This window comes from Bubalus kerabau, chromosome 21 (assembly GCF_029407905.1).
Source record: "Bubalus kerabau isolate K-KA32 ecotype Philippines breed swamp buffalo chromosome 21, PCC_UOA_SB_1v2, whole genome shotgun sequence".
In the NCBI taxonomy this organism is placed as follows: Eukaryota; Metazoa; Chordata; class Mammalia; order Artiodactyla; family Bovidae; genus Bubalus; species Bubalus kerabau.
In genome coordinates, this window is record NC_073644.1 from 46,460,652 (window position 1) to 46,479,887 (window position 19,236).

At 45.7% G+C, this 19,236-nt stretch overlaps 1 protein-coding gene across 4 annotated transcripts in view; it reads left to right on the plus strand.

Moving 5' to 3' along the window:
* Nucleotides 1–5,338, plus strand: part of CEP192 (centrosomal protein 192) — a 74,217-nt gene extending 68,879 nt beyond the window's left edge. For all 4 annotated transcript variants that reach the window (XM_055559087.1, XM_055559089.1, XM_055559090.1 and 1 more), the window contains one exon: nt 4,908–5,338. In XM_055559087.1, coding sequence (XP_055415062.1) covers nt 4,908–5,049 — 142 coding nt within the window. In that variant the 3' untranslated portion in view covers nt 5,050–5,338. The remainder of the gene's footprint in view (nt 1–4,907) is intronic.
* The last annotated feature ends 13,898 nt before the right edge of the window (nt 5,339–19,236 follow it).

Consider the following 19,236-nt stretch of genomic DNA (forward strand, 5'->3'; position numbering starts at 1 on the left):
TGACTCAGAAGCTTACACTTCCTCTTGTTGTTGGAAGATAAGTCATTCCCTCTACCCCTCATACTTTCTTCCCCTTCTCGATCCCATTCACCCATCCTCTGTGGTCGGAAACCTACCTCTTAGGAGCCCAGGCCAAAGGCACAAGTTGCATGGAGTCAGCAGTGAATACACCTAGACCTCTCTCAGCCTCAGTGTCCTAATTTGTAAAGGTGCCGGCAGCCTGGACTTGTTACAGGATATGTGAGAGGCAGTCCTGGGGGTCCTGAAAAGCCCCAGCAGGACCCACAGGTGTTGACAGTATCACAGTTCTATCAGCGCTTTCCCAGCCAGTCTCTTCATCGAGAACGTGGACGATGGCAGCCTTAAACACTCCCAGTCCAAACTTTCCCGCTTCTCTGCCCTGAGCTCTCCTCTCCCATTGGTCTGTGGGTCCCTCCCCTGGGGCCTGAGACGGGTAAGGTTCCAGGGTGCTTAGAGCAGGCTGGCTCTGCCGAGCTGAGGCTGACCTGCAGGAGCAGTTCGCTGTTCACAGATAGTCATTTGAATTCCCAGTTGGGGCCCTTTTTAGTGACTGAAGACAAATTGATCCTGAGTGAGTGATTAGTCCTGAACACTGCTGTTATCTGAATTTGAACCTTATCGTAATGGCCGTAGTAAATAACTCTGCTTCCTGTTTGTTGTCTGCTTGGTTTACGTCCCTGAGCTTGATCAGTGTTTCGCAGACATTGTGTCTTTAAGCATGAAGCATAGGAGTCTTGGAACACTTTTGTGTAAACCGGCATGCATCTGGGGCTTCAGATCTTTGTTTCAAGGAGCATTTATCTTTAAAAAAATAAACTTGTTTTTTAAAAAGTTAAGACACCTTCAGATTTTTAAAAAATTTGTTTGAAGAGCTAACAGCTTTTTATGAAACAATATTTGCATTCACTTCATCTACAGTTTTGATAAAGACTCAGGACTTACAATAACTTGTTAAATTGTTTGGCCTTATGTCTGTGTGTTAGTCGCTCAGTCATGTCTGACTCTCTGTGATCCTGTGGGCTGTAGTTCACCAGGCTCCTCTGTCCATGGGATTCTCCAGGCAAGAACACTGGAGTGGGTTGCCATTTCCTTCTCCAATGTATGAAAGTGAAAAGGGAAAGTGAAGTCGCTCAGTCGTGTCTGACCCTCAGTGATCCCATGGACTGCAGCCTTCCAAGCCCCTCTGTCCATGGGATTTTCCAGGCAAGAGTACTGGAGTGGGGTGCCATTGCCTTCTCCGAATACTGCAGGAGGTTGCTGTTTCCTTCTCCAGGGAATCTTCCTGACCCAGGGATTGAACCTGGGTCTCCTGCATTGCAGGCAGATTCTTTACCAGCTGAGCTACCAGGGAAAAGGCCTTATGTCACTGTTGCCTGTTTTATGACTGAAGGATGATGCAGTCAATGTACCTGGAGATGAATGTTCCTTTTCCAACTTTCGTTCCTGAATACACTATAGTTTCACATTTTTCACTTAATTTGCTTTCACAGACTTTTTAAAAATTTAAACTATTATAGCTGAAATTTGTAAATCAGCTCCGTCTTGATCCTTTGCAGAGAAAAGACCTGTTTCTGTTTGATACTAGTAGCATCACATGCAGCAGTCTCTGTTCCCAGCCAGGCTGTGAGAAGGCTGGCTGAGGGAGGTCCACGGGCAGTTTGTGGTTGCCTGGGAGCTGGGAGGCCTTACAGGAGACCACACGACCTAAATGCAAATGTAGTTTTGGCAGTGAACAGGTCAAAGTATTTTCGCATTGCCACCGTCAGCTTCCTCATCTGACCCTGTGGCCAGCTGGTAGCGTCCTTCTTCTGGTTGCCTGGCTGCCCGTCCTCCTGTCCCTGAGGTCTTCCTCCTCCTCCTCACACACAGCTGTCTGTAGTGTTGTAGATGTGACGGGGGTGATGCTTAAAGCATTCTTAACATGGAACTTTTTATCAGTGAGATGGCATTTTGCTTAGTTTCAATTTGTCTAAAAAACAGTTTTAAAATCTAAGATGTGTTCATTCTTGCCATCTCAAAGTAGACATTTTTATACAGTTGAACATGATGACTTGCCATTCCAGTGCTAGAACATTTTTAGCTGTCCTAAATTAAATACTCACTGCTTTTCTGTGCTGGAGAAAGCAATGGCACCCCACTCCAGTACTCTTGCCTGGAAAATCCCATGGACCAAGGAGCCTGGTGGGCTGCAGTCCATGGGGTCGCTAAGAGTCGGACATGACTGAGTGACTTCACTTTCACTTTTCACTTTCATGCATTGGAGAAGGAAATGGCAACCCACTCCAGTGTTCTTGCCTGGAGAATCCCAGGGACGGAGGAGCCTGGTGGGCTGCCGTCTATGGGGTCGCACAGAGTCGAACATGACTGAAGCGACTTAGCAGCAGCAGCAGCTTTTCTGTGCAGCCTAGGTCATGTCACAGCATCTAAGAGAATTTAGAAACATGAGAAAATATTTTTTAATGAAGCAAAATTTGGACAGTGTACATAAGGTAGCATTTCAAATTGCCTCATAAGATACATTATGTTTGCTTTATATTCTTAAACATGTTATTACTTTAAAATATCTTTAACTTTTTATACTTTGAAAAGAGATTTAAATAAGGTAATTTTATACTTTATTGGTGGCAGGTACTGAAGTTATTCTGATACATTTCATTATTCTGAACTTAGGATAAATATGTAATGTTACAAATTCCAGCATCAAAAAAACTTTAATAATTAGCAACTCAGTATAAACTTGGTGAAATATGAATAAGAAAACCATGAGTGCAAAGCAGTAACTCTGATCTGTTCAACCAGGTGAAGTAAACTCTACGTCGTAGAAAACTCTTCCCTTGTGACACGTGCATAGGCTTAGATCTTACATAGAGGAAGGCGGGAAGCTGGCCTCTTCATACGTAAGAATGGCTTCTTTCCACTTTGGAGAAGTAGAGCCTTGCTACCTGAGAATCCTCTCACAAACAGGGGTGGGGCTACTCCCCGTGTAAGCATAGGGGCTTGTACTCCTCCCAGGGGTGAGGCCACTGGACGGTCTTGTGAGCTGTAGAGGCTGGTGCAGTGACAGTGCTGGACTCGGCAGGTGGACAGTCTGTGCGAGGCTCCAGGGGAGCCCCTCCCAGTCCCTGATGGTCACCTTGTTTTTCTCAGGGGGCTGCCTGCCCTGGGGCTAGGAAGCCCCACTCCTCGAGTGGGAGCTCTGCTCCATACCAGGAGGTTCACTGTCCTGGCTGTCCTGCCACGGGGCTGTTAGCTGACAGTAGGTTCTGGGGGTTTGCCTGGGGCGAGGGCGTGTACTGGGCACATCCTGTTGCCCACAGAAGGTGGGTGATGGTGGAGATGATGGAAGAGGGGCACTGACGGGTGGGGTTTTGGTCAAGGTTCTGCTGTGGGCTCTAGGTGGTCCCCTCTTTCTCATGACTTTTTAAGAAGAATCTGTTGTGTTCCCACTTAGCCCCTAGAGCGTCCTCTGCTGACTGTTTATTCAAGTCTAGTGTGCTGAGACTTTGCAGATGATGCTCCGTCTGCCGGGCTCACACCCACATACATTCTGCGAGCTGGCCTTGTGGCCAAGCAGCCAGAGGGACGCTCCTAAGTTACAGAGAAAGGATTCGGATTGCTGATGTTTATAGGTTCATGGCTGTGGGGGCTGAGGTGTTTCCGGCACTCCGCCAGCCCTGCCTCTGCACCATCAGGCACTGGCTCTCATGCCTCTGCTGCAAAAGTTGTCCTCAGCTGAGGATCTCCACATTGTGTCAGCATGCTTTCCTGTTACATGTTCCCGTGTGTGTTTGTGTGTATGTATGTATGGGTGTAAAGCCCCCTTGGTCACCACACTGCTGGGCGCTGTAGCTGTGTGGACCCTGGTTCTTCCTAGGTTGCATCCCAGTTTATTCAGTGTGTGAATCTAAAGCAGGTGATACATATTTGTCATAGTATGTTTTTCAAAATTCTTTCTCAGTTAAATATAGAGTTCTGCATTCCATGTTGAACTTTGCTAATAATGGAATCATCTAAAGATTTATTTTTGGATATTTTAATGCGTTTTAGTAATTTATAAGTTACGAAGCCTCTTAGGTTGGCAGATTGTACTACATTATTCTGAGGATTAAGATGCTAACGTGAAAGAGAAAGTTGTCATTTGTCAGTGCCATCAATAGGTACCAGTTTCTTTAAAAGCAGCTTTGCTTTTATGTGGAAAAATGAGGTAAATGCATTGGTGAAAAATGACCCAGACTTTCAATATGTATATTTTGTTAGCTCCAGGAAAAGGGCTTTGAAATACTTGGCCTGTTTTCTGAATTTCTAGCCCACTGCGCTGGGTCAGGAAACATGCTGGAAACAGAAGTGCAGTCCGGTCCCTCTACTGAGCCCATACACATGTGGCTGAGCTCAGAGGGACCTGCCCTCTGAGGAGAGTCTGAAAGCTGTGAGGTTTCACTTGAAAACCATTAAGACGGAAGGTCGGTGGCATCAAATGGGTTGTGGGAAAGGCCTGCATCTTGTTCCCCTCAGGAGTAAAGATGTATTTTTGAAGCTTTTGGAACCTCGTTTTGTGAGCAGAAACAAACCCGCTAACATAATACTTGTCCGTGCCTCAAGTAGAATACGATCATAAATTTTCAAGGAAACTCTTGGTAGGTTTCCTAAGAATTTTGGAGCAAACCTGCCAGCCCCAGTAAAGTTGGTTGCAGCCATGGGGCGGCCGCTGGCACGTACGCCCTTGAGCCTTCCTGGGCTTGGCTGCCTCCTGCTCCTGCAGATGCGGCACCAGGCTCCAAGCCTTGCAGCTCCTGTTTCCTTGACCAGGCTCACTCTCCACCAGGCGTCGTGTGACTGGGGGGCTCTGTGTGCCCTGATGCCGTGTTGACACCCCTTTTTCTCTGCAGAGCCCAGCACTACATCAACATGCCCGTGCAGTTCAAGCCCAAGTCCGTGGGCAAGTTTGAAGCTTTGCTCGTTGTTCAAACAGATGAAGGCAAGAGTGTCGCCGTCCGACTCATTGGGGAAGCTCTTGGAAACATCAGCTAGAATCCAGTGTGTGTAAAGTAAATGATCTAAGTTACATTTTGGTAATTTCATTTTTTCTACACTACAGTTATGCATTTGTATATATTTTGTATGATAAATTGGATGTCTATAACTGTAGATTTGTTGCTTTAAGAAGCTAATACCTGACTAAAATAATCATGTATCTAGCCTACAGTCTTGTATTTAACTTTTACAGAGAAGAGTTCTATTTTTGCATTGATGATGATACTCTGAATAAATTTGACATGTTTTAGTTGGATATCCAGAAATAAACTTAATTTCCACTGAACTTGTCTTTTTTATATGATGTCATACAGAAATTAGAATATCACTTTATTCTGCTAATTATTTCCAAGCTCCTGCGTTTCTGTTCTGTGAATTTTCTCCTCCATCACAAAGTTTTGTTTGCCTTAAGCAATTCCTTCTTGGTTCCTTTGTCTTTTAGCTGCTGCTGCTGCTAAGTCGCTTCAGTTGTGTCCGACTCTGTGTGACCCCATGGTCACATGGGGTGACCGCAGCCTACCAGGCTCCTCCGTCCATGGGATTTCCCAGGCAAGAGTACTGGAGTGGGGTGCCATTGCCTTCTCCGGTCTTTTAGCTAGTTGCCCAGAATAGAAAGGAAAGCTTCCTTCCAAAGAAGCTGTCTTTCTCCAGAGTGGGGCAGTGTCCTTATGTGTGCAGACACTTGGGAGAGGTTGATGGTGTATTTTAGGAGAGCATTTATTGAAGTTAAAGGTGAACAGGATGACTTCAGAACCTGGTGTAGAAGGGCACAGCCATCAGGTACCACTGGGACCCAGGGGCAGGGACAGAGCCCCCGTGCTGTGACTTCCCTGGTTCCACTAATTGTGGCCATTGCTGGTAGGTGTTGTGCAGCGGCATGGGGGGCATGGCTGATGTTGCTCACAGAGCAGGAGGATCATGGAACATGTGCACAGCTGCCACTGGGAGGGCTCTGACCCCAACGTTTACACCTGAGACAGGGAAGTGCACTCCTTCCTGTGCGCAAGCTCAGGACGTCTTACCTGCCAGCCACGTGGGTTGTCCACAGGTGAGAGCAGAGGTGGTCCAGCAACTGCCCATCCTCTTGGTTAAAACGTTCCCTTCAGTCTTAACAGAGATACTTCCTGGTTTTGTTTCTTCTTTAGGTTTTTAATTTCATCCCCAGGAAGTGGCCTGGGACCAAGGGAGCCTGTGAGTTTTCACCTGTGCTCTGAGCCCTTTGAGCAGTGGTGGACTCGGAGCAGCAGGGCTCTGACAGCAGGTGGAGGAGGAGCTGGCTGTGTCTCATAGACGTTCTGTCTTGTGTGTCTGGTGCTGCCCCCAGAAGATGTCCATGGGCACGTGGAGGTGCTCGTGTGCCCATTCTGAGCAGGGCTGGCCCAGGCCTCCCCTCAGTGCCCCCGCAGGTCAGCAGGCAGCCCCACGCCCCTCACTCAGGAAGTTCTCCGTGCACTTGGGTTGACCAACGAAATCACTTTGAGGAGTTGACCTGGGGACAGGCCATGTTGTGGATTCAGCCGCATGTGAGACCTGCTCCCTGAGGCCTTGAATCCGGGCAGGGACTCCCATCATCTGAGCTGACTCACAGCACCACAGACCCGCCATGCCAAACCCCGGGGCTGCCACGGCTGTCAGCATCACCCTGGTCCTTTGGGTCCCGGAGGCTGATTCTGCAGCAGCTTCCTAAACTCTCAGAGGCCCGCATGCATTGAGGCTAGGCTTGATCTCCCGCACTTGTTCTTCCACAGGCCTGTTCTTGGAGGTCAGGGGCGGTGCTCCCAGCCCCTCCCCTCCCACAGGGAACCTTCTCTTTCTGCCTTCCAGGTGCTCGGGTGAGGTGGCCCATCTGACTGACAGGCACCTGTACTGAAGGCTGGTTCTTTGAAGCCTCAGTGCCTGAAGTGCAGGCGGGGAGAGGGGGAGAGGAGGGTTCATGGTCTGAACAAATGGATGAGTGTCTGTATCTTATCTTTCCATAGACATATCAAGAGTCCATGGTAAATGTATACAATAATTACTTGCATCTCCAGTCAGAAGCAGGCCATGCTAATGGAGAAGTGCTGGAAGGGCTGAGTCAGGAGCAGGCACCTTTAGCCCCCGTCTGTGTGAGGCATGACCCTGGCAGGTGGAGGGGGAGGAGATGAGACAGGACAGTGATGTAGTTGTCCACCTCAGATTCCAAGAGAGTTTCCTTTAAAAATCATAAAGCGAAGAAATGTAACTGGATATACAACTGACACACAAAAATCAGTAGTCTTTCTATATAAGAAAACAGTAATGGAAGAAAAGATCCATGAGGAATCCCCCAGGAATAAACATATGAAGAACTGTGTCTAATATTTACATGTAGCCTGCTAGGCTCCTCTGCCCATGGGATTTCCCAGGCAAGAATACTGGAGTGGGTTGCCATTCCAGGGGATCTTCCTGACCCAGGGATCAAACCTACATCTCCTACACTGGAGAAAGCATAACCAAAGTCCAAAGACAAAGGACAAACTGGAAGTTTCTTGTTGATGGACACGTTGGCCATTGCAGTCTTTTCCTACTACACCTATGTAGCTGTTATGTTGGGTAGAGTGTGGCAGCACGGTCAGTGGGGGGACGTTCCCAACTGCTGTCCTACCAGACTTCTGTGAACAGTGCCTGTTTCTTTACATTTTTGCCAAAACAATATCTGTGCACACACTTTTCCCACTCCACTAGGTGGGTCTGACAGGTACCCTGGCTCTGACTCAGGGAGCAGAGGACACCCAGGCAGGCACATCCTGGAGTCACTCCTTCCCCTCCCCGCTTCCTCCAGGTGCCTCCGGTGAGGAGGATGGACCTGCCTCCGGCGCTTTCCGCCTGGACCACCTGGGCGCTACTGTTGGGCAATGGCACCTGTGAGGCCCCTCCTCTCCTTACGACCCTGTCCCAAGGTGGGGAGGGGGAGCTGCCTTTCAAGGGACTGTCTGAACTTTCTACCATTTTCAACTATTTTTGTAATAAATGTTTTAAAGAGGTTAACATAACTTCCCTGGTGGTCCAGGGGTTGAGAATCTGCCTGCTAACGCAGGTGATGTGGGTTCGATCCTTGGTCAGGGAGGATCCCACATGCTGTGGGAGCAACTAAGCCCATATGCCACATCCACTGAGCCCCCACATCTAGAGCCTGTGCTCTGTAACAAGTCACCACAAAGAGAAGCCCATGCTTACTGCAGCTGGACAAAGCCCACTTGAGTGCAGCAACAAAGACCTAGCACAGCCAAAAATAAGTAAATAATTTTTTAAAAAGAAATTGTTTTAATAAGATAGAGATCTAAACATCACTTTTTCTGCCAATGCTAGTTAACTTAAGGGAATGTATCACTTATTAATGTAGGTATTGGGTAGCCAAATGCTGCTTGTTGACTGTCTTTCTCAGAAGGTTCTTAAATGATATCTTAGTAAAGTTCTAGATGGACTTCCCTTCTGGAGAAGCTCATGGGTGGGAGCACTTGAGGTCCTCCCAGCAGATGCTCCTCCTTGACTTTTCTGTGAGGTGTGTTACAGTCTGTTGTCCAGGAGGAGAAAGCAGGACAGCCCCTGAAGAGGCTTTTTGGGGAGGATCCCTTGTGGGTGGGATCCCATCAGGGCTGAGGTTAGAATGTTTCCCATCAGCCTTGCCTGTAGGGCTGCATCACACCTGCTTGCCTTGGAGGAGAAGGGTCAGCGAGCCCACTGCCTTCTGGGCAGTCGGTCACTTGTTTCCACTATGAGTTTGCTTTCCCCTTTGTTATTTAATGTTGACGTTAAAGCCACTAAGAAGGTTGCCTGTTTCTATCTGGACATGAAGACAGCCTATTTTTATATTTTACACAAAATATAGAACATAAATGTATGTTTCTGTATTGTGTAAGTTTATTAAATATAATTTAAAATATTTATATATACACATAGGTATCAGAATAAAGCAAATAGATTGAGGCTGTTAGCAACCAAGAGTTTTAGTAGAAGACAAAAGTGATGGTATCATTCAAAGATAATATGTCTACAACGCTTGATATTTCTAGTGCCCCAAATGCTGGAAATCCTATAAATTGGAGGGGGAAGATAATCCAATAGGAATGTGGATAAGAGAACATAAACTTCAACATTTCACAGAATGATAATTTTAGATGGCTAGTAGACAAACAAAATGGCTGTCTGAGGAGGCTGTAAAATAGCAAAGAAAAGAGACGCAAAAGGCAAAGGAGCAAAGGAAAGATACCTGTTGAATGCAGAGTTCCAAAAAATAGCAAGGAGAAATAAGAAACCTTCCTAAGTGAACAATGCAAAGAAATAGAGGAAAACAATAGAATGGGAAAGACTAGAGATCTCTAAGAAAATTAGAGATACCAAGGGAATATTTCATGCAAAGATGGGCACAATAAAGGACAGAAACAGTATGGACATAACAGAAGCAGAAGATATTAAGAAAAGGTGGCAAGTATACAAAGAACTATACAAAAAAGATCTTCATGACCCAGATAACCACAATGATGTGACCACTCACCTAGAGCCAGACATCCTGGAGTCCAAGTCAAGTGGGCCTTAGGGAAGCATCACTACGAACAAAGTGGAGATGATGGAATTCCAGGTGAGCTATTTCGTATCCTAGAAGATGCTGTGAAAGTGTTGCACTCAATATGCCAGCAAATATGGGAAACTCAGCAGTGGCCACAGGACTGGAAAAGGTCAGTTTTCATTCCAGTCCCAAAGATGGGCAAGGCCAAAGAATGTTCAAACTACCGCACAATTGCACTCATCTCACACGCTAGGAAAGTAATGCTCAAAATTCTCCAAGCTAGGCTTCAATAGTACATGAACTGAGAACTTCCAGATGTTCAAGCTGGATTTAGAAAAGGCAGAGGAACCAGAGATCAAATTGCCAACATCCGTTGGATCATAGAAAAAGCAAGAGAATTCCAGAAAACCATCTACTTCTGTTTCATTGACTATGCTAAAGCCTTTGACTGTGTGCATCACAACAAACTGTGGAAAATTCTTAAAGAGACAAAAATACCCTACCACCTTACCTGCCTCCTCAGAAACCTGTGTGCAGGTCAAGAAGCAACAGTTAGAACCGGACATGGAACAATGGACTGGTTCCAAATTGGGAAAGGAGTACATTGTCACTCTGCTTATTTAACTTATATGAAGAGTACATCATGTAAAATGCCAGGCTGGATGACTCAAACTGGAATCAAGGTTTCCAGGAGAATTATCAATAACCTCAGATATGGAGATGATACCACCCTTACAGCAGAAAGCAAAGAGGAACTAAAGAGCCTCTTGATGAAGATGAAAGAGGAGAGTGAAAAAGCTGGCTTAAAATTCAACATTTAAAAAACAAAGATCATAGCATCTGGTCCCATCACTTCATGGCAAATAAGTGAGGAAAAACAATGGAAACAGTGACAGACTTTATTTTCTTAGGCTACAGAATCACTGCAGATCTGCAGCCATGAAATTAAAAGACGCTTGCTCCTTGGAAGAAAAGCTATGACAAACTTAGCATATTAAAAATCAGAGACATTACTTTGCTGACAAAGGTCCGTCTAGTCAAAGCTATGGTTTTTCCAGTAGTCATGTACAGGTGTGAGAGTTGGACCATAAAGATGGCTGAATGCTGAAGAATTGATGCTTTTGAACTGTGGTGTTGGAGAAGACTTTTGAGAGTCCTTGGGGCTGCAAGATCAAGGCAGTCAATCCTAAATGAAATCAATCCTGAATATTCATTGGAAGGACTGACTCTGAAGCTGAAGCTCCAATACTATGGCCACCTGATGGGAAGAGCCGACTCATTGGAAAAGATGCTGGGAAAGATTGAAGGCAGGAAGAGAAGGTGATGACAGAGAACTAGATGGTTGGATGCCATCACTGACTCAATGGACATGAATTTGAGCAAGCTCCTGGAGATGGTGGACAGGGAAGCTTGATGCGCTGTAGTCCATGGGCTTGCAAAGAGCTGGACACAACTGAGTGACTGAACAACAACAAAGTAGACATCTGAAAATTGGTTGAGAAAATGCAAATGAAAGCAAGAATGAAATACTGTTTTTTTAACCCATGAGATTGAAAATTAAAATGCATCCCTACATCACTGGTGAGTATGAATTGCTGGAAATTGGTGTGAGAAATGCAAATTGTAGCAATAGAAGGATACTTTTTTAAATTAAAGCTCATCAAATTGACAAAAGGGAAATGAGAAATGTCCTTACTTTGCTGGTAGGAGTGCAACTGCTTAAACGTTGTGGGGATGACCCAGAAATCAAACTTTGTGAGTCTATTTTTAGTCTTATTTGGGAGTCTAAAAAAGAAAACACCATTTTGTATAGCTATATGTATGTATAAATATACATGTATGTATGTATGTTAATACCATGTAAGAGATGCAAATACAGTATCCTGAAAACATCATACTGTGAGATGCTCTGGAGGTTAAGAGCTGTGTTGGGAGAGGCTGCAGAGCATGTGGGGCCAGCCGGCGAGCAGGAAACCTCCATACAACTGGGTCATCCTGGCTGAGCGCTCCCCAGAGTCCTGGCCCATGCTAATGTGCACAAAACAGTGTTTTAGGTCCTTTGTTATACAGTAATGTTGGTTTCTACAGGGAAAAAAGCCTCATTCCACTATTCCCTCACATCATTGAGTTCCTTTGTATAGAACACATTAAGGTACTTTACTTTTAGGGTGTTTTTTTTAACCAAAAATCTATCTACTAATGGAGTCAAGCAATTTATATGGATACAAAGGGAAAAGGTATTACTTTTTATGTAAAAAGTATTATAGTATTGATATTTGTTTGGGGAAAAAACTCATAACCGAAGCAACAATCTTCTTTTTGCAAAATTGAGCTACATTGTGTAGAATTTGGTAGGCAGTGCATTGTAATTGCTTGGTTTTTATTATCCTTTTACATGTTTTAAAACTTTGACAGCAAAGCTTTACTAATAGTGCTGAAGAGACCTTTTTCCTGCTTACTTGGCAACATTTGTCTCTGAATAAAAAAAAATGGCAAAAGTTGCAGTTGCATTTGTTCTCCTCTCTCCTCTGATCCTTACTCTGTTTCCTATTTCCTCCTTCCCTCTCTTCATGCCCAAGAACGAGGATGTCTCGGGCACGCTTGTCACCCTGCAGGTATTCGGGTATTGCACATCTTCAAGTTCTCCAGGCACTCACAGGGCTTGTGGATTCTGGACTACACACTCAAGAACTGTGCCTCTGAGTTGCGCTTTATCCTCTTCCCTTACCATGGCCATCATCATCTTTGCCACTGTTAGGTTTTATGCCAAGAAGGGCACAAACAAGACCAACTTTACTAGCATCCTTGCAGCCTTCTGGTATACCATTGTCACCATGACCACACTTGAGTGAGTGCAGACCCTGTGTGGGGAGCTGGCCAGTCAGTCAATTACACTCATCTTTTCTGTAAAATTAAAAAATGTTAGATCAATGATCTTTCTCTATTTGAGCTCCAGTCTGTCATCTATGGGCTTCCCTGGTGGCTCAGATGGTAAAGAATTTGCCTGCAATGCAGCAGACCTGGCTTCAATCCCTGGGTCAGGAAGATTCCCTGGAGGAAGGAATGGCAACCCACTTCAGTATTCTTGTCTAGAGAATCCCATGGACAGAGGAGCCTGGTGGACTACAGTCCATGGGGTCACAAAGAGTCGTACACGACTGATTAACACTTTCACACTTCCTCTGTCATCTGTAAAAAGTGAGGGAGGTGGATTAATCTCCAAATCCCTTTCACCTCTGACAATGCCTTGATTTTCCCTGTCAGGATACTTGGGTTCCAGGATGGTCTTAGCTGCACTGTTTCTGTTGAAATTTTTTCGCTCTGGGCCAGTTTTTCCCTCTGCAAAATGAGAAATGATGACCCCTTCAGCATGCAGATGGGCTTCCCTGGTGGCTCAGTTGGTAAAGCATCTGCCTGCAACACAGGAGACCTGGGTTCGATCCCTGGGTCAGGAAGATCCCCTGGAGAAGGAAATGGAAACCCACTCCAGTATTCTTGCCTGGAAAATCCCATGGACAGAGGAGCCTAGTGGGCTATAGTCCATGGGGTCGCAAAGAGTCGGACATGACTGAGCAACTTCACTTTCTTTCTTTCTTTTCTCCATTTCCCTATAATCCATCAACCAGCATTCTCATCTGCCAGCAGCAGGACTTGAAGCCCCATGCTCAGCGTGAGGGGATTTTGCCACATGTTCTCAGTGGCAGAGAAAGAAATAGGCTTGGACACAGATGGGGGGCCAGCAGACATGCCCCTTCTGTGGACTGGACGTCCAGTTGTGTCCACATCCTTCAACTCACACGTAAGCCCTGTGGGAGTAAGTGTCACCCCTTTGGTGAGTGGGGTGGGAGGGGAAGGTCTCCAGCAAGCAGGCATGATGAAAGATTGTCTAAAGAGCAGGTGAGGTTGCCAGTAGCAGGGCACACAGACAGCCACTAAAAATCCAATTCCATCGAGTTTCTGCTTAGAAAAGAAGCAACCTAAAATTGAAGATGAACAAACCTTAAGATCCAGCAGTCCCATTCTAAGTGTGTGTACTGAGCATCTAAACACTGAGAAAAAGTCTTACACCTCTGTACAGAGATGTAACAAGGATGGTCATGTTGCAATGGAGTAAGAGTGGGGAAGATGGGAACTCTACATGTCCTCAAGAAGAGAAGGAGATCTAGTAACATAGTGCAACACTATTACCAGTTAAATGAACTAAAACTACGTGTCAACTTGAATAAATTTTGACTGTGTAATGAGTGAAAAGGTCAAATGTACCATATAATAGCATTTATATAAAGTTTAGAAACACACAAAGCGGTATAAATAGGTATATGGTCTCAGAATATGTTTATATGCAGCATAGATATAAAAACCTGGATGGGGAGGAATGTTCTCGTGTGCGGAGACAATTCTCTGTTTACACATCAGTCGTCTTGCAAGAGAGGCCCTGCCTGCCTTTTGCTCTGCTCTGTCTTTAGAAGAATGTTCCTGCAGGCCAGGCTTGGGAGATGATCAAGACTAAGTGTACATAGGTGGCTTCAGCAGCAATTCAGTTATTTTATTGGTTTTAACTGCTTTTTCATCTAATAACATGATGCTACGTGTGTGTGTGAGGAGAAAGTGATGCCCCTGCGTTAGAGAAGCTAGCATGGGCGGCCACTGTGAGCAGCTGACATTTAGCCATGGCATGGCAGGAGGACCTGCTTTGGGCCCCCAAACATGCTGGTTGTGTGGTTTGACACACTACATATATGTGAGACTGAGGTTTGCTTTTAAGGATGAAATTAGTATTACCATGTAACTTCTGGTAGGGGTGTTTCTGTGGTCAGTAGCTGGCAGCCCACACAGAATTATTTTAACATAATTGACCTATTTCTTCCTCTTGTACATCAGAGACTTTCACCAGAATTCCCAACTTCTACTTTGGTTTCCCACTGATAACTTGGATATCCTATAAATAATATGTCATCAGCCACTGAAATGTCAGCCTCAGCCTACCATTCACTCTGTCCTGGGTGCTCACAGGACTGAGGCCTCATAAGGGCAGCTGCTCACACTCAGTGATGACCAGAACACAGGGAAGTTAGCTCAAGAATCTTTCCAAGCAGTTTACTGATGCCTGAGAGGTCAGAAGGAGGGCTTAGCTTAGTTAAACTTGTTTCCCATTAATTTCTCTCCTTGGATTAAACTTTGCAGTCATTTAAAACCTTTCATTATGGCTTTAATATACATTTCCCTAAGGAGCAAAGACATCACTTTGCCACCAAAGGTCTGTATGGTCAAAGCTATGGTTTTTCCAGTAGTCATGTACGATGTGAGAGTTGGACCATAAAGAAGGCTGAGCACCAAATAATTGATGCTTTTGAATTGTGGTGCTGGAGAAGATGGTTGAAAGTTCCTTGGACAGCAAGGAGATCAAACCAATCAAACCTAAAGGAAATCAATCGTGAATATTCATTGGAAGGACTGATGCTAAAGCTGAAGCTCCAATACTTTGGGCACCTGATGGGAAGAGGTGACTCATTGAAAAAGACCCTGATGCTGGGAAAGATTGAAGGCAGGAGAAGGTGGTGACAGAGGATGAGATGGTTGGATGGCATCACTGACTCAATGGACATGAATCTGAGCTCTGGAAGATAGTGAAGAACAGGGAATCTTGGTGTGCTACAGTCCATGGAGTCACAGAGTCAGACACTACTGAGACTGAACAACAATAATGAACGAGTACCTTTTCATGTATTTGTTGGCTATTTCGTATCTTCTTTTGTAAAGGACCTTTTCAGGCAGTTTGATTGTTTTGGGGGAACAGCTTTCCTAACAAAGAAGCTAGATTGGGAGGGTATTGTTGTCCACAAACAGTTGATCTCTGGCTGGGGGGCGGAGATACCCTGGCCTATGGCTCTGTCATCAGAGTTGGATCACAAAAGCAGAACCTTAGAAAGGGATATGGAGTTGAGATTTACTACAGGCAGTAGTGAGCAGCGTACTGAATGGCACTGATGTGGGTCCAGGCAGTATGACTGGATGTGAAGGGGTGGGTGGGGGGCAGACTGGTACTCACAGGCCCCCTGGGCCCACAGAGCAAACAAACCCTGTTTATCTTTTGTCCCTTCAGCCTAAACGACCCAGGTGACCGGCAGAAGATGCTGGCATCCTTCTCCATGGGGTTGTGCATGCACCCCCGACCCAAGACAAGGGGATAGGATGAGGGGAGAGCAGGTCAGGGGTATGAAGCTGCTCTGTACCTGGACCCCACATCCTCGGGAAGTCCCGCCACTTAAGCAGAGGCGTTAAGCACGCCTCCTTCCACGTCACCCACAACTCTCTCTCTGGCATTTCTAACTTGCATCTGAGAAAGACTAAAGAAAACAATTCAGGTGATAAACATGTCTTATGAAGTGGACCTTTCAAACTGCAAAGTGGGGCAGAAGGCAAGAAGCTTTCTCAGGATAAAGAGTAGAGAACGAAGATGAGACAGAGATGAAGATGAGACAGAGAGGAAGCATGCGAGGGCCTGGGCCCAGGTAGCCTGCTTATAGAGTGAGAAGGCCCAGAGCTGGCTGTGGTCTGAGGACTGCTGGCTGGATGCCCTGCGTTTCTGGTCAAACGAGTGCTGACAGGACATGAGAGTCATCTACGTTTCGGTGTGCTGATGGGAACCCCACGAGCAGCTGTATCTTGGGGCCAGAAAGTTATTTCAACACCTGGAACCCGAGGAAGGGAATTCCAGGGAGCACAGACCCCGCCCCCTGTGGCTAAGCTGACCCAGTACAAAGTCACCAGAGAACCTGTCCCTGCGGGCAAGGATGAGAAAAGGTGAAGGAAGCTGATATTTACTGAGGATATTTTGGGCCAGGTTCTGTTTTGAACACAACTTACTAACCGTTTGTACACAGCTGACTGACCATGTGTTGGAAAGCAGTGGGCGAGGGTGGGGCTGCAGTGGCCACTTTTAACCCAGCTGTTGGTCACTGCAGCAGAGAGCAGGCCCCAAACTGGGGGGAGTCATCCTGTCCTGAGGGGCTCTGCTGGGCATGGGGAAGTGGGTGGGGGCCACTTGGGCACCAAAGGAGGCAGAGATGTGAAGAGCTCTGGTCTCAACAGACAGACGAGACTGAACTTTACCATTGGCAGGAGTTGCATCCTTTTGATAACTGATGTACAGAAACCATACACCTAAGTGTGTCTGGATGGACAGTCTTTGAGGTGACCATTTACATCTTTTTCTTCCCACATTTTTCTTTTTCTTCTCCCCGCTTCCCTTCAAGGTGAGAGAGCAGATGTTTTTCATTTGGCCCAAGGAAAGTATTGCACAAGGCTAGAAGCAGAGGTTGCCTGCAGAATATTTTCCTTCCTGTCTTTGGTGATTTTGAATCTGTACCCCTAGAGCAAGGAGTGAAGTTTGCAGGTCCTGGAACAGTGAGGGGCAGCCAGATCCCGGAGGAGCTGTTTGTATGGAGGTGGTATTGTGTGGCCAACCCACCACAGATCACATGAGGTAGGAATTGTCTCCATTTTACAGACCAGACACTGAGACAGTTTGATGGTGCAGATGGCACAATGAAGCGTGCCTATGACACTGCCAAGACACGCGGGGCAGAGGCCTCCCTCCTGGCACTGAGTTCATCCTTGTCCTGTCCGTGTAACCTGTCCGAATGGGGGTGCTTAGTTCCCAGCAGAGCTGCCCTTCATCACGCTTCTCTTGCTCCTTTTCCATTTGGGGTGGATCTTTTTGGATGGCTTAAGTTTCATTCAAATATTATAAATGACAGCTAAATAACTGAATTGTTTCACATTCAGCTTGTGGTTCGTTCGGGCCCTCAGAATCTTTTTTTTTTTTTTTAATCATTTGTTCATGTTTATACTTCTGTCTTTGTCTCCTCAGACGACTTGACCTTCTTCTGTGGGCTAAGTATGGTTGAGATTTAATGGACACCAGGTAAACTGCAGTGGATTTATACTGAGAAAGACTGTTTCCTACATGCAATTCCTCGAAATCATTTTCAGTTGATTTCCACCCAGTTTAGTGATGTTTACCTCTGTATTATTTACTCGTCCATCATGAGACTCCATTCTTTCCTTCGATCTCTCCGGAGCCCTTTGTGAGTGTCAGGTAGACTTACACGCTCCACTGTTTGGAACAGAATGAAGTCCTGCTCTCTTGGCCTCTGCCTGGGCCCTCCAAGTGAAGGTGAGGGGTCACTGACTGCCAGGTGAGCTGATGGATGGTCTGCTCATGCTAGATTTACAGAAAACAAACATATGTCTGATGCCTCTAGTTCTGCCCTTGCTGCCCTTGTATGTGTGTGCAGGGCTGTGGGAGGAAGCAGCTAAAATGCAGAACAAGTACAAGGACAGAGCTCCTCCCCTAGCTACTCTTTAGAAATAGAAATAGAGATCTGCAGTTTCTAGTGATAACTGAGGGAAGACAGCAAGAAAAGGGAAAGCAAGATGAGCTAAGATTCTCATAAAAGGTAAAGCTGAGGGCAAGATTTAAAATTCAGGTCTCAAGAGGGTGAAATCATATACATGGAAATGATCCACAAGTGAAATATTGCACAATAGGAGAACAAACTGTTTCCTGTTCTTGGAAACAACATTTTCCTCACTGCCCATGGGCAGTGTCAGGTTTAGAAGGAAAATGCCATTCCTCTGTTGACCTCAGAAGGGCAAGACCAGTTTCTCCAACCCCCTAGCTGTTGTTAACATGGAACATTAAATAACAAGCTAGCAAGTAAATGCTTGTCAGATTAAGATTACCTCTATTAAGCACTTCTCAGCTCAATGGCATTTAAAGAGGTTTCCCCCGGCAACCAGAGTCTAAACTGTCCCACAGTTTAGATGGAGGTGTAGAGGTCCTCCATCGGGACTCGCTGGGAGTTGGAATGAGCTGAGCTGAGGGATGTCAGCCCGCCAGCAGGTGGCAGTGTGGTTCAGCTCCTGAACTGTGCCTACCAGGATTTTCACTCACCTTTTTGCAGTCTCATCCTCTACTGGCAGAGGATGTGATGGTTGGATGGCATCACTGATTCAATGGACATGAACTTGGGCGAACTCCAGGGGATGGTGAAGGACAGGGAGACTGGTATGCTGCAGTCCATGGGGTCGCAAAGTGTTGGACACGACTCAGTAACAACTTTGAACAACTTTGTGGTCTGGAGACAAGTTAATCATTTATAGCTTCAACTTTCTTATCTGTAAAATGGGGATGTTCTAGCTGCCACAGTTACCCTGAAGATTAAATTAGATAATCTATGTGAAGTTCCTAGTACAGAGCTTGGCACATGGCTTCCAATAATTGACAGTTAATATTAAACGGTATCACCTATGAACACGGATCAGCTTCTACCCGGAAGTTACCATCTTGGTTGAGGGCTGCTGAGGACTTTTTAAAGCAAGTTGAATTAAGCTAACTTTCACTAACTATAAAGTTACTGGTTAATTATTGTAGATTTCAAAAGATTCCTTTCTCTGATATTATGAAAGTATGAGCTGGTCAACTTTTGGCAAGGGGTGGAGATATTGAAAATGAGCTGTTCTAATTAGCTACCCCAGGTTGGCATATTTTGCTATGTCCACAGGGGGTTAACTTTGGCAGTTGTTGTTCAGTCACTAAGTCATGTCTAACTTTTTGTGACACCATGGACTGCAGCATGCCAGGATTCTTTATC